This window comes from Vanessa cardui, chromosome Z, assembly GCF_905220365.1.
Source record: "Vanessa cardui chromosome Z, ilVanCard2.1, whole genome shotgun sequence".
Taxonomy (NCBI): Eukaryota; Metazoa; Arthropoda; class Insecta; order Lepidoptera; family Nymphalidae; genus Vanessa; species Vanessa cardui.
The window spans coordinates 2,442,405-2,459,041 of record NC_061154.1 but is presented as its reverse complement, the minus strand read 5'-3'; the positions used below and the strand labels follow the sequence as shown (position 1 = coordinate 2,459,041).

At 31.2% G+C, this 16,637-nt stretch overlaps 1 protein-coding gene across 1 annotated transcript in view; it reads right to left on the bottom strand.

Moving 5' to 3' along the window:
* LOC124543360 (gamma-aminobutyric acid receptor subunit beta-like) overlaps positions 1 to 14,772 on the bottom strand; it is a 74,113-nt gene extending 59,341 nt beyond the window's left edge. The window contains exon 1 of the mRNA XM_047121559.1: positions 14,635 to 14,772. Coding sequence (XP_046977515.1) covers positions 14,635 to 14,723 — 89 coding nt within the window. The 5' untranslated portion in view covers positions 14,724 to 14,772. The remainder of the gene's footprint in view (positions 1 to 14,634) is intronic.
* Positions 14,773 to 16,637: the final 1,865 nt, after the last annotated feature.

Below are 16,637 nucleotides of genomic sequence, written 5' to 3'. Positions count from 1 at the left end.
TCATATTTTGAATTATATAACGCATTTGTAAGAATCGTTAAAGGCAAAGGTCAAAGTCAAAAAGTTAATATTTATGCTTTACATTTATTGTAAATAAAAAGTCTAACACTTATTCGGAAATAAACACACCGGACCGGCGAATTAAAAACACAGCGAGACATTTCTTTTTATATCATTTTATATTTAAATTATATTTACAATGTAATTTTTCATATTTCTATTTGAAACGGCCTGGAGGCGATCGTTTTATTCCCGAGTTGTGTTATCTGAGAAGTAATTGGTTTTATAATGTGCTTTTACAAACAAACGTTTTTTAACCGTTTTATGAAGATTTGACTGGTATACATGTGAGATTTTCATTTAGCTTTCTCATTCGCAAAACAAACAACAACAACAGCCTATAAATTTCCCACTGCTAAGGCTTCCTCTCCCTTTAAGGAGGTTTGGAACATATTCCACCACTCAATTCCAATGCGGATTGATAGAATACGCATGTGGCAGAATTTCGATGAAATTAGACACATGCAGGTTTCCTCACGATATTTAAAAACAAACAATCTCAGTCTCAAACAATTCTATGATTATTCTAGATAACTTGTGATTTTATTTTTTCGAATTTTTCGCTGCGCTTTTAAATATATGTAACATAAGTGACCCATAGTATTACGAATCTCTTAGTCCTTTAATATTGGTTTCTAAGTGTTGTGTTGTTCACTAGATTGGGGATTGCTATTTACAATACAACTGTGCTATCTAAATCTGTGTGAGAACCACAAAGACCACGATTACAATCAAATTAAACTGATATAAATGGTGATTTGCTTTGTCAATTGTCCAATTCAAACAGTTAATTGATCGATGCTTAAAACCGCAAAACGGTACCAGACACTAGATGGTACGCGTGACACAAAAGTATATCAATATATTACTAGATTCAAATTTAGAACAAAAATTTATGTAAATAATGATTACCGTCTGAGTCTGTCTATGTATAACGTACAAATTAAAAAAAGTTTTTTGTAAATGCGTTTCCAGAAAAACTCCCTATGTAGGCTTAAAATGTTTAAAACTACGCAACGGATTTTGATACGGTTTTTTAGTAGATAGAATGATTCGAAAAAAAGGTCTTGTAATATAATACATGAAAAATTTTGTTAAGAAACACAGATAATTTTAGAAGTTTCCACTGTAATGTCATATTATTGCACCCGTGCGATGCCGGGGCGGGTCGCTAGTATCCTATATAAGATAAAAAGCTTTTCGAATGATGACATATAATATTATTATTAATATGTAAGTGGCTCTAGAACTGATATAAATAAGTAAATAATACAAAATAATTATACACATTATTATGTTATAGTAGTGTAGTTTATATAATATATACATATATATAAACTAGTTCTGCCCGCGACCTTGTATGCGTTCGAATTTAAAAAAATATTATTGTAGCCTAAGTTACTCCTTATTATATCAGTTATCTGCCAGTGAAAATCGGTATAGCTGTTCCAGAGATTAGCTGGAACAAACAGACGGACAGAAAAATATGTAAAAAATGTTGTTTTGCTATAAGTACCGTATACATACATACGCATTGAGTAAAAAGGGCTATTTTAATATTACAAACAGACACTCCAATTTTATTATATATATATAGATTTAAACATGAATCGATACCAATATCGAAATACATCAAAGTACCCGAAATACTAATAGCATTTCCCTTTGCGTAGCTCGACGTAGACCGAAGTAACTGAACGCTGAACGTGTATCAAGGCGATTCGATATTAAGTAGTTTGGAAATTGCGTTTGTATATTTACTTATGTATATATATCGAATTATACGTTCGAACTTAAATTTAACGAAATATATTTTGACTCTAGTTTGAAAAGGCGGGCTTCTCGTCATTTGGATCCTTAGATAAATATGATGATAGTTATTATTTTTTTTGTATAAATTAAGTTAAACTATTTGGGGTATTACCGATACATTTCATAAATAAGTTTGATAAGGCGTCAATATCAGGGTAATAGAAATTCTACCTCACAAATAAAGTCTGCACGCAGACTCACTATCACGAATATCACGATATTTAATCAAATGCAATACTAAATTGTTGCTGTACTTACATATATGTATATTACCGTGCTTAAAATATATTAGACTAATGATTATAAAGATGATAAAAATAAAGTTATATTTATTTACTTTTCATAGACTATATTATATAAATTTAAATACAATTCCGGGAGCTATTTGCCATTTAATTCCTGTTTTGTAATATGACGATTCAAACGTCCTTTTAAAGGTCCACTTGAGAAGATTTTTATGGACGGACAAAAAGAGATTTTACTCTCAATACACGTAAAAAATAACCATTCTTTACATCGCCAATCTGTGATTTTACGAGCTTTGGTAACACAGATGTTATGTCCCTTGGTATCTGTAGTTACACTGGCTCACTCAGACTTAAAACCAAAACACGATCCTAAATATTGCTGCTTGGCAATTGAATACATAATTAGGGGGTGGTACCTAGCCAGAAGGGTTTGCCACACAAATCCCTACCATAAAGATTTACTTATTTAAATTTGATTTGAATTGACCGTCAATTGATTTAGTTAGTAGACTCATATAAGGTTTATTAAATGGAAAATTAATTTACGAAATAATAACTAAAATTGAATGTCATTATTCGACATTAAATAAATCCACTACCAACCGACCTTGACTCGACGATCACTGAATGAAGTTACAACCAAACCATCAACCCAAACCGCTAATCACTCTCTATTTTGAATAACAAAAGCGTAGAAACATCGACGTGTATTCATTAATGTTTCAGAAAACAAAAGTTTTTGCTGCAATGTAGACTTTATTTCTAATGAGATACGAACTATTCTATGCCTGAATGTACTGACTGGTGACACCTCATACATGATTTAGCACATAGCGAATGAACGCCGTAGTTCAATTAATAGTTATGTATATTTATTCCATTAATTAGAACTCAAATGCCTATTAAATGACAGAGTTCGTCGAGCATGTGCTATTATGAGGTAAATACTATCAAAACAGCTGAATTTAGTACAAATATCAGTAGTGTTTTAGGAAGGTGACTCAATGATAGATTTCACTTTAAAGTTAAATTTTATGGATTGTATTTCAAAGCACGTTGTTAAGATTTTTGAAACATTTTTTTATATAAGGAATGAACCGCATCGTCTAAATGACTACGATAATCTTTTCAAATTAGCGCGTCGAATCTTGGTAGTTACCCCTTAGTTACCATGAAGTTCTTAGGAATTAATCCCAGGTGAAAAAAGTATTGTACGAATCTACGTGTAGATGTACATGAATGTATTCTGTCACGAGTATCTAAAAGCACAGATAACAAATGGATCAATGTACTGAAAAAAATGCCTTATAATTTTACCCTTCTATCTTAATAAACTTTTTTATTCAATCCAAAATATTAGAAATTAAACAATGATCATACGAGATGAAGTTATTTTAATAAAAGAACAATTGAAATTGTACTGTTCTTTGATACAAGTCTCCTCTCATAGTTTAGTATTAAAATAATCCAAGCGATTTAAAAAAAAATATGTAAGCAGCCGACCTGAGCATGCATGATGACTCACAAACTTGGATCTAAGATTTCCTTGAACGGCGATATAACTTCAGCGGTATAACTTTAAAGATACTCACAAAGAAGAAACCGTTTCTCGAGCGAACCGTTTGACATTTTGCTAAATAAAAATATGGACACTTTAAATCTTGTACCGTCTTTGAAATATTGTTTAGATATTTTACCTTTAACGTTTATTATAAAACAAATGAACACAACCAATAATTTTATTTAATATGACTTACATCATCATAATTTATTGTCTGTATATAAGTCTGTGTAACAATTAGTAAATCAATATTTTATTCACTATATGGGCTAATTAGTTACCTATACGTTCTATTGCTTTAGCAATGGTTGACGCTGTAATTTTAACTGCTTTTAATATATTTTTGAAGTGTTATCTGTGAATATATTATTGAAATATTCTTACGATATACATAAGTATATACGACTTTAAACCTTATTGATATCGACTTTTAAAACCATTTTCATTTAATAGTTTATTGTCGAGATGTAATAGAGCTGAGATGGCCCAGTGGTTACAACGCGTGCATCTGATGATTTCGGGTTCAAACCCAGGCAAGTATATATATGTGCGTAATTTGTGTTTATAATTCATCTCGCACTCGGCGGTGAAGGAAAACATCGTGAGAGGGAACCTGCATGTGTCTAATTTCTTCGAAATTCAGCCACATGTGCATTCCACCATTTGCATTGGAACAGGGTAGTGGAATATGTTCCAAACCATCTCCTTAATGGGAGAGGAGGCCTTAGCCCAGCAGTGGGTAATTTACAGGCTGTTACTTTAATAGAGTTGACTTTTTATAATTTAAAGCAAGTATTTTGTTGATATACAGAAAGTAAAATCGGAATTCGTCTAAACTCGACTTTATATGGTTGATACTTCAAAGCTTGACGTTAGTAAAACGTCCAGTTTGTATCCAGTAATTCTCGATATCAACCGAAGTGAAATTAGGAAATTAGTAGTGTGCACTAGACAACTAACATCTCCCATGTATAAATCATTGACATTTCCGATGGTGTCAGATTGACATCCCATTCGATTATAACTGTGAATGGATAGAGCGACTGTATTTGCGTGTATACCTGTGAGTGAGTGATCTATTGGGTATGCATGGAAATACTAAGGAGTAAGAGCAATTTGGTCTTATAGCAGCCGTTGTATAAAGTTGACGTTGCAACTAGCCACTTCTTCTTTGATTCGCAATCATTACATAGTATAAAACAAAGTCGATTAACGCTGTCTGTCTGTATGCTTTAGATCTTTAGAATAACGCAACGGATTTTGGTGCGGTTTTTTTAATAGATAGTGTGATTCGGGAGGAAGGTTTTTAAATGCAATACATGAATATTATCGTAAAGAAACAAGTAATGTAGAATATATGTATGATATTAGCATTGCACCCGTACGAAGCCGGGGCGGGTCGCTAGAATTAAGATAGATATTAGACAGATAGATAGATAGATAGATATAAGAAAATAAAAAGTTTATTTAAAAATTGCATTCACAAATAACGTCAAAGCTCTAAGTAACCTGTGTTACAAGTGAGTTAAGACCTCTTCTAGAGAGGAAAAGGTTAGGAACTTAATGCACCACGCTACTCTAAAGCGGATTATGGCGGATTTTTATGCGAAATATGCAGTTTTCTTCAGTTTACTCCATAGGGGAGAAGATGAACTTTATACACAAATTCAGTACGTGAAAATTAATTGGCATCGTTTGTATTTAAAACAACCTTAGGTAAAGATTCATGCCGAGACCTTTTTGGTTGATACATTGTCATTAATAAATAAATATATCAGTTTTGGTTTTTTCAGCATAATTTATATCTAACAATAAAATTATGCAAAACAATTATTTATATGGTAATCTGGTAACTATATCAGTGTAATTCTACTAATGTAATAAATCTTTATACTTCTGTATAGTCGATTATTTTACGTAATATTGATCACAAATCAATATTACGTTCACACCTATTACGTACTATACTATTTTGTGTAAATAAATTCTTAATCATTTATTAGTCGTGGGTCGTACACCTGATCTCTATCCGGCCCATCGGACTCTTGAGAGTAGCAGAACATGCGCATACATATAAAATAAAATTTTAAATTTACCATTTTTTGATTAAGAGTTGAAATAATAAGTTTATTTTACTAAAGTGTTTTATAAGTATACATTACAAGCAGTCATATTCGTTTTTTTTTAATAGTAATCGTGTGTGTATAGTATGAACATATTAATAATATTGTTATAATTTTGTTGCCAACGGTACCTCATGTTGCATTAAACAACATAATCAGATTATCTGAATTGGAAACACATTATAACAATACAGTTATACATATTTGATGATATGTTACTGAAGTACTGAATATCTATCTTAATTCAAATCCAATAAGGATTAATTTAGCGTGTTAAGTAACCGTATTCCACGAATGCTCAGATAATATCATCGTGCAATTGATTGACAGCCAATTTATATTATTTTTAGTATCAGTGGTTCTGTAGAATCTGAACTATTTATTATAAAACGTCGTAGCAATAATTATTTGTCAACGGTGCTTGATATTGTTTCTTAAAATAGCGTTTTTGTATGGCTTCACGAACTCTCATTTATACCATCTTAACATACAATGCCAACCACTTTTTAATATAAAGTTTACAGTTTATAACACAGAAGTTCGAGTTATTTATATGACTTTAAAAAAGGAACAATGTAATGACGTCAGTTCAATAAAAACATTTAATTGAAATGTATTATATATTGAAAATGAATCAATTAGACAAGTAGCATGCTTATTAGCACGATTTAAATTGAATACAAAGTCGCCTCCTATATATGTTTTTAGTAGATAGAGAAATTCCAAAGAAAGGTTTTTGTGTCTAATAAATTTACAATACAGTAAAGAAACATTTATAATTTTAGATATTTCTAATATGATATCGTAAATAAATAAAATCTGTAGTATATTTAGTATCAGCATTGCACGTGCAAAGCCGTTAGTCGTTAGTTTTTATTGAATAATATATATAGATGTATAATTAAAATGGTGTTAATTGCTATTAATTAGGATAACTACATTAATTAAATCGATTAAATTTAATGGATAATAATGGTCATCGGCAACTCTATTCGTCCGGAGTAAGAGGCGCTTTGAATTTGATTGCTCGCTTAATATTGCAGGCCTTAATACAATATGTATGAATAATAAATCCTTTTATAAAGCTCTATGAAAGCTGTAATGAATGAAATGTATGATTTGAAAGTGTCGATACTCAATACTAACCCTAAAAGCTTTGTCAATTCCTTAAACTTACTGGATTATTCATTGGGTTCCTTAATTGAAGCCTTTTGATGTTGACTGACTGAGGTCCATCTTTTAAGCGGCTCAAATAATGTTACTTATATATGTATTTAATAAATAATTGAATGACCTTGACCTATTACCGAAATTAATTGAAAATTTTTGGCCATTTCGTGACCAATTAATTTAATTTTAACAACTAACTCTAGGATTAAATTAAACCTCTGTTTTTAACGATGACCTTGAAATTAATCGGAATTACTGCCAACGTTCAAAAATTTTGTTGATATTACGTATTTACTGGCATAAAACAATTTTATTACGTGGAAAATAAAACCAAGCTCGTGTTATCTGCGACCTTAACAAGCAGTCAAATTATGAAATTTTGAGTACTACTACTACTTTTTAAGAGGCCAATTAAACACCAAAATTTTTTATGGACGTTAACAGTATTCACACCTCATCAGGCACTACCTCGAAAACCACGTAAAATCTCAACTCCTTGTGTTCACGTCAAAAGGACACATTTGTTTTTGTACTTAAAATTTCTACCTTATAATGATTAATTGGGTGCCGATATTCGTTAAAGAGAAAATCATAATAATGACCTGACTGATTACGGAGACAGCGGAAAATCTCCAGGAAAACCAGTCAGATAACAGACATATTATAACATCATAAGTGTGTGAACAAAAACTGGTGCACTCTACTCCCTCATTTTCAAAATCCCATTGGAGAAAATGAGACACAAGAGAAATGAGTTTAGACGTAGGACAAACAGCTTTAAGTACTTTCCGGGGCACGTGAGTGTCCACTGCCAAATTCTAGACTGAAAATCTTTCGATAGAACGAAACATTTTTTTATCTGTCTTCCCTTTTGTCTACTTTTATATTTAAGGCAGATAAAAGGCTTTATCTTAGTAGATAGTTTATTTTAGTATTGTATATTATAATATATAGTTCGTTGGCGTTTATAACACGGCAACACAAAGGCAGACGGCAATATGTAACATTTAGTACACATTAGTGTAAGTTTGTTGTAAGTAGTGGAGCTCATATATTCCAATGGTTAGAACGCGTACATCTTAACCGATAATTTCGAGTTCAATCCCAGGCAGGCACCACTATATACATATATGTGCTTAATTGTGTTTATAATTCAACTCGTGCTCGGCGGTGAAGGAAAAGCAACATGTGCATTGCACCAACGCGCATTGGAACAGCGTGGAATATGTTCCTAGCCTTAGGTCTTAGCCCACCAATGGGAAATTTACCAGTCTGTTACTTTACTTTACTTTTAGTGTAAGTTTTTGGTTATAAATAGTATTATCAGAATATGAACGCTTATGAGAACAACCGACTAGGTAACTTTAGACTTAAGACATTTGTGTATCAATTCCCACAGAATCTACGGAATTCAAGACGTAATCAATATAATGATGAAATAAAAATTAAATTTCATTATAAGTTGAAAACTTCAAACATTTGTTAAACTAATATTTGATTTATAGTTTTCTTCTTAATTAATGTTTCATAACCAAACAACATCGATATGATTATGTAGCCAACATTATTTTATACTAATTAGTGAGAGTAGGCGAGTTCGACTAATTAATATGTATGTATTTTACATGAATGGAATATAACGTACATGATGCGAAATTTGCAATTTTTTTTTCAGTACGACGTGATTAAATTTTCCCATTCGACATTCGTGAATATAGTTTAAATTCGATAAAAAAATATCTTTTGATCGATACCTGCAGCGATAGTTCAACCTTTTTCAAATAAAATCAATTTTATTCAAGTAAACTTCACAATGAAGCGTTTATTCAATCGTCAATAATTAAATACTACCACAGTTTCGGAAAGCAGCTTATAGCGAAAAGAAACGGCAAGAAACTCGCATATCGCTGCTCTTTTCAAATAAACATATTTACAATGCTGTTATTTACAGTAATTAGTGTCCTATGATGGAACCCGAGCCTAACTCCAGGCGTTTCTTTCTAAAAAGTACTCTTAATGAATAATATGATTTATTTATTAATTTAGTTTCAAATTGCCTTGTAACATGTGCAATTGAAATTCAAACATCAAAAATCAAACTTTCAACACTAAAATAAAATAACCCTTTTTATAAAATAAATACTCATTCCAAAATTAAACAGTTATTAATAGACATATCTATGGCAGCTGTGACATAAGAAATGCAGCCGTGATGCATGGGGCAATTGATCTAACAAGCAACATTTTGTATTTGAAAACGTATTGATGACTTTAAGGCATAAAAATGCCTTAATTCTGTAGGTACACGTGGTCTAAGCTTTATTTTTTACGATGACAAAGAAGAAAATCGTACCCATATTGTATAAGGCCTGAAATATCTACGCCGAACATGACATACAATGTTCTACAATAAAAACTTAAATTAACAATACACATCAATAAAAATTAATATAAATATTAAAAGCCATAATAAAATAAGTTCTTTATAATTATTTAACAGAATTGTGAATTCATTCAATTCGACGATTATTAATAATTATGTTGTTATGTTATTATGGTATTATTATTTAATGAGATGATTATGGTCACATCGAAATTTTCACCTATTAAATAAATTTATTTATATAAACCATCGGATTAATTACGATTTAACAGGAATACGATTTGTTTTGTTAAAGCCTCATTGTAGCGAAAGAATAAAAAATATTTTCGGTATTTATGTGTAATTATTTAAAATATCGATACGCGAAAATCATAAAGCAATTCCATTTTTAAATGAAACATATTTAATATATTTAATTTATGTTTCACGTTCATTTCGTTTGAATTCTAAAAATAATACGAAAAATATATATTTTTAAAACTAATAATTAAAATAGTAGCTAAATATTGTTAACATGATTTTTTTTATGATTTTTGCTTTCGAATCGTAACTAATATAAAAGCTAGTTTGATTAACTTAAGTACTCATCCAACTATCATTAAATTTTGCATACACATTATCAGGGAAAGAACACAGGGCCCAAACACACGCGGACGCCGCGATCGGACCCTACGTTTCAAATAATTGAATGAAATTTATGACACATAAAATATTTTAAATATTTAAATTTCACACAGATTATAATTTGTGTGGTTTTAACTGGGTCGAATAATGTAGACATGGATTTCGTAACCTACAAGGTCGTAAACGCCTCAATTAAGGTCGTAACGCCTCAACCATACTTATGGTAGCATTAAATTAACCACCGTATACACGCAAATATAACTGAACAAAAGTAGTCTTAAAATTGTTAAGGACTGGAATCCGACTGCCTATAAAGTTAAATTATTTTTCATATTCAAGCGCTGTAGTTGCTTAATACAAATAATATTTATTGGATAAATTCGAATGGATTCTATCAATTGATGCTTAATTATTTTATTTAAAAAAAAGAACGTTTTCAATAACAACCTTGTATTTATTTGTAGAAGAATATATATAGATTAAAATCTTGATCAATACTGCGAATTTGAATTAAGAACAAGAATTTCGACGAAACAACAACAGAGTACCTTTGTTAGCGGAATTGATTATTGAACTAAGTAAGGAATTTAATTTCGACTTGTTAGATTGCCAGATATTCTGGATCGAGACTGTTTCTCAATTGACCCGCTTATTATTTCGATCTTTGTCTTTTACTCCCTTGAAGAAAATCATATCTTGTATTAGCATTGTGTACATAGACCATGATTGAGTCACATTGGTACGTAGGACATGATAAGCTGGATCAGCACGGAACCAGAAATCTCGAGTTGGGGCTATAAAAATACTATTTTTAGACGAATAGTCTTGAAATTTAGTGATGCGTTCAGATGCGTTGGATTTGGCATTCCATGACGTACATATTTGTGCATTATAATACGTCACGGACATTTCTCTAATCTCATCATACATGGGACCCAATCCCTGATACTGAATAGTGAATGAATTGATGAAATAATGTAAGGCTGATTTGTGTTTTGTATGACTCAAGCTGGCAAACTTCTACTATCAGAGAGTTTTTTTTATGTTAAACGTGGCAAATAAAGATGACGCTCGTCTGATGGAAAACTATTACCCCTTCAAGGATATTTATTGCAGGTGCGTCCAGCCTTTAAAGAATGAGTACGATATTTTCTTGAAGATTCCCAAATCGTATCGAATTGCAAAAACCGCCGGCGAAAGCTGGTTCAGAGTGGTTGCGGGACACAGTAAATAAATGGATGGTTCAATGATCTAAACTTGAAACACTTTTTTGTTATTCTTAATTTTTTTAATCCAAATCTTAGACATTCCTAGACAGTAATCTTCGCAAATAAGGCGGCAATGATCGCACCTCACATTCCTCAACTGTCGATGTAGTATTTGTATTTCATATGTTATTGTTTCCGCAGCGATATTCAGCGGCCGCCCATTTAAAACAATAACATAACCTTGAACCTATCGGAAATATCAGAGAACATTGCAGTTTATTTTTATATTTTAATTAGTCTGTTAAAAGCATTGATTGACGCATGATTTATTTATTCTTCATTAATTTCAATTTTAATAAGTTCTTGAATATACTTTTTAAATGTTTAGACTTTAAGGATAATTTCCTAAACATTTTTAGATTTTTTTATAAAGACATTTAAATGCAAGATTCATAAGGTCTTATGTTAATTGGAACTCACGGGAGTTACACGTTTAATTAGTATAAAAGTGTCAATAATGTTTCGTTTAAGAAAATTGCTTTGGTATTCTTGAAGAATTGTGTCAAGTAATAATTTATTATTTATCTAAAGTTAATTAATAATTTGGATTAGGATTTAATTAAATTTAGAAATCTTAACCTTAGGCTTTGTTGATAATAGCCCGTGGTGCTTGCGCCGGCGCTGAATCGCGTATTTATATTCTATGATTTAACCGCGCATGACACTGATGTCACAGCACAAGGTCAAGGTCTTGACATCATAATTGTTTACAAGGTCATTACGTGTTACATTACTGATACTTATTATTGAATATTGTTTAATAGTGTTCTTGTTTATTTACCGGAGGACCGTCTTCGTCACTACGTTATTATTTGTAAATAAAACATATTCCCTTGTTTGTTTATCCATGATATATTTTATTTATAATTATTGATGATATTAATTATTTAATATTGAATCGTTATTGTTATTTACTACTCAATGCGGGAACATGCGGATTACAGTCGCCGCGATTGCGGTACTGTGTTATTTGTAAACAGTATTGCGGTCCGACACAGATCCTCATAGTTGTAGCTAAATTAGTATAAAAATCATACACCGTGATTAATATTTGGCCAATCGAATCAACCAAACTATTTATTGCTTGTAAGGATTTTTCTGACATTCCGTAGCCTTTTTGGATACAAGTATCATTGCCCTCGATGCTACGCGTAGCCGTAGCGTATGTTTCTTAAAGCAGTGTATGACTGCGTCCTTGTAGCGTGCCTCGTAGCGCCGAGTAATAGCTGACTTAAAAGGATGAAGTTCCGGTCAAGTTATTCTAAATTCAAAACTTTATAAAACAAATTCAATTATAGAACTAAAATTTAAATTATTATTGTAAATGGAACGATACCGCAGTACTATAGTTCATAGAGATTTAATATTAAAATGAATCAAAAACCATACGTCATACTTAGTATTCTATAACAAAGGGACTTATCTTATCATAAGTCTCTTTGTTATCGAATACTATATAAATATCTAGGCGATTTGTTTAATTTGAGTAATAAGTAATAAAAAAAATAGTTTCATTATCATAATAATGTAGATAGGTAACTAATAAAATAAAATTACGATATTAAATGCCAATTATATCCAATAATTTATACAAATGTTTTTTTTTTTTTTATAAGTTTGTTTAATCTTAAATAGTGTTTGCAACTGTTATTTGTTAATATTGTTATCTATTAAATAGTAAATAGATTCATTTTTAAAAATAATTTAAATTTTTCAGTTATCAAAGCTGTTGGATCGTTCAAGTCTAAAGTTCCTGCGAACGAGAACCGCACAACATTTTATTGAATATATGTTACTATCATTTTACTATTGATTGTATTAATGACTAGCTGTGCCCCGCGACCTTGTACGCGTAACAAAAAAAATATTTGTAGCCTAAATTACTCCAGTGAAAGTCCCGTCAAAATCGGTCCCGCCGTTCCAGAGATTACCCGGAACAAACGGACAGACAGACAGACAAAAATTGAAAAAAATATTATTTTGGTATATGTACTGTGTATATATCTATGTATTGAGTAAAAAAGGGCTTTTTTTAATATAGCAAACAGACACTCCAATTTCATTATATGTATAGAAGATATAAACAAAATGTCAATTGTCGAGATAGGCCATTGGATGAAAAATCTTGAACTGCGCAATTTGAATTCCATATAAGGTCATCGTTCATCCTTTACCCAGATATAATTAATGAAGGTCAATGCTAAGCTGATCCACTGACCAAAGCTGCTTAACAAACGTCATCTCTGTGTCAACTATGGTTGCTGAGTAAGTACAATCGTGACCAGTTAAGTGGTAACTTTTTAACATCGAATATTTTCATTGCATTTTCAAAAAATTGTAATACTGTTTGCGCTTGGATATTATTGTCTTTATTATTATTAGTATGATTTGTAATGTCCTATTTTTTTGTTTCTTTTATAACACAAAATTAAGACTACGACTTCCAGTAGAAATAGTGTAATATGTGTCACATTTCAAGTGTGATTGGTAGTTCTTTTTAAATGTCTGAATAGATTGGTATGTCTTTGAAATTATATCATCTTCCCGAGGGATATGTTTTTTTTATAACCCAGTGTTTTTATTTTTATTTTACGGCTATAGTTATTTTATACAGCTGATAGCTAACCTGGGAGATACCTTTAAATCTTAATAATGAATCCTTGATCTTTGAGTATTTATATTATATATTAATTGTGATTAATTAAGAAACTTACGAGGTTTTATATAAACTCTTTTTTATCTATGAATGTTAATTAGTTTTAATGTCTTATAGACACTATCCTATCCTAATAGACTAAGAAATAAAAAACGATTTTTGACAATTGTGAGTGACTTTTCTTTGGTTTTATATTAACTATCGCTTTCGTTGATCTTGAAGCATTAGGAATATAGATTTCGAAGATTTTACAATATTGTGTTTTAATAGTTATAATTTATACACTGATACAATACGTGGGTACATAAATGTAGGTTTTAAATGAGTGGATTTATAAAATAATTCATACAATACGTATTTAAATTAATAACGCTTCTTTACATAATTAATAAAAAAATCTCGATTATTTATTTATTAGATAAATAAATAGTATTTTATTACAACGTAACAAATCATATAATTAAATGTGTGTCAACAAAAAAAAAATTGACGTACTTTTATACCGAAATATTTAAAAAAAAAATATTTTTAATAATTCTGACATAAAATTAAACTTGTAAACCGCATTTAAGATTTTTCGAAGAAGATAATCTAAAACGCACGAGAAAACTTCGGCCGGCTACAAGTTACACACTATTTAACGCACTGACACGAAAAACTTACTTTAATATGACTTTTAATAAAACTAAAAAAAAATACAATTTTTTTCCATATATATAATATACTCACGCGGCGTGATCAGCATGCGGCAACCAGGCAATCGCGAGAGATACCACAAGCGCAAAGCTGCGAATGAAACGCGGTCGTTTCGATTGCATGTTTACGTCGGCACGCGCCACGGACGCCAACTACCCTCAACCGCGTGTCTGCCTGACGGCGGACTATCACACTCTCAGGGTCTCGGCTCAGTGCGGGGCCCGCGCTTGCGCCCTGCGACCTATCGACCGCCCGGCCCGACCCGCCCGGACCTCTCCTTCCGCTCACCGCTGATGTTCAGATCCTCAACTCTTATCGAGCGAAAAACACTAACTAAACTCTCCACATCGAAATAGATTTTCCACCATCCCCCATTTTTTATTGTTTACCTTTTTTAAATCCTAGACGCCGCCTCGCGGCTGCGCTTTCGTGGACTGCGATCGTATCACGCGACGGTGTCTCCGAATTCATTCAAATTGCACGTTGATGCTTCTGTCTCATTAATTATTTGTTATAGAAGAGAGTTCCTGGTGCCGTCACTGTGTACACTGTTTGTAAATTTAATGCGTGCTTAAATAACTGATAATGGTTGGTCTTTACCGAAAATGGACATATTTGGACGAAAGCTCAGTAATACTTTAATGACCCCTTTTGTTATTTTTAATTACCTAATAGTGCCCTATTTGCCAAGTAGGGTTTGAACTTGACCCTGAAAACAGCACCCGTCGTGCTTTGCCAATTAAACTTTGTCCTGCTGAGTCGGATATAATATATTTAAATTTACGAATTATTTATTTCTTATATATATCAATTAAAATTAAATAACAAAAAAATATATTTTTCAAACAAACACGTTAAATGAAAAATAAATTTCAAGTGGTGTAGTTCATGTCAAATAAAAGGATTTCGAATGAATAATAAAAATTCATAAAGCTTCGATCATGGAGCTTCCGAAAAACGTAAAAGTTAATTTCATTAGAATTTCGGCGAAATAAATACCTTTGCATTTTTATTTTATCCTATTTTATTTGTGGAAAAATTTTCAGTGGAATCGTTCAAATAGTAAGCAGTTATTACTTTAATACGCGGTACGTTACTTACAAATTTACTGGATTCGTACACTTTGTATTCAATTTGCTAGTGAGATGGAAATCGCATGCATACCTCCAGCTCAAAGTGAGCGTCCAAAGTTGTTCAGTCTTGACCCCTCAAAGCGCACCGTTTTCAACGACGATTTCATATCGTGTTCATCTCGAGATGGCCCAATCAAATACAGGTTCATATATCCTCTTAAAACAATTAATTAAAAACAGACATAAGCAGACACAACAAATAATTTAACAAATAACTTATTATATAATCGAAAAATATTTATTATAAAAAATAATACATATAAAAACTAATTACATTGTTGACCTTCATAGACGTAATAAGTGTTCTTTTTTCAAATCGTTTTACATAAATAACACATCATTATTAAATTCAATGTTTATGTATTATATAAGCTCGTTAGCGATATTAATACTATTATTATTCATATAACGAAGACATTAGCATGCTTACTGTTTAATTCGGATACGAATCAATCGTTTCTCCCAACTCTTATTGGGTGCTACGCCTGCCGCATTGCGTCACTCGATCATTCAGGTATTTAACTCTACATAGGCCGGTTAGCCGTCTCTGGAACGAATGTGCACTTATAAACCATACACAGCTAATTACTTAAACGAATATATAAATACTTAACTTGCTGTTAAATAAGCAGCTATATAATATTAGCATCGGTATTGCAAGTGTATACAAATACATATGAAAATAGATTTTTTTTAAATAACTGATTTAGTAAAACAAGTTGTATTACTAAATCAGTTATTTTCATGCCAGATCTCAGCGAAATCTATCCTATCGTAAGCATATTGCAAATTTTCCAGAGCACACAAATTATAAAAAAAATATATATTGTCCTATGTATAATGAGATTAGGAATAATTTAACTAATCGTATACCCTAGCAATCATTTCATTCTGTCGAATAGA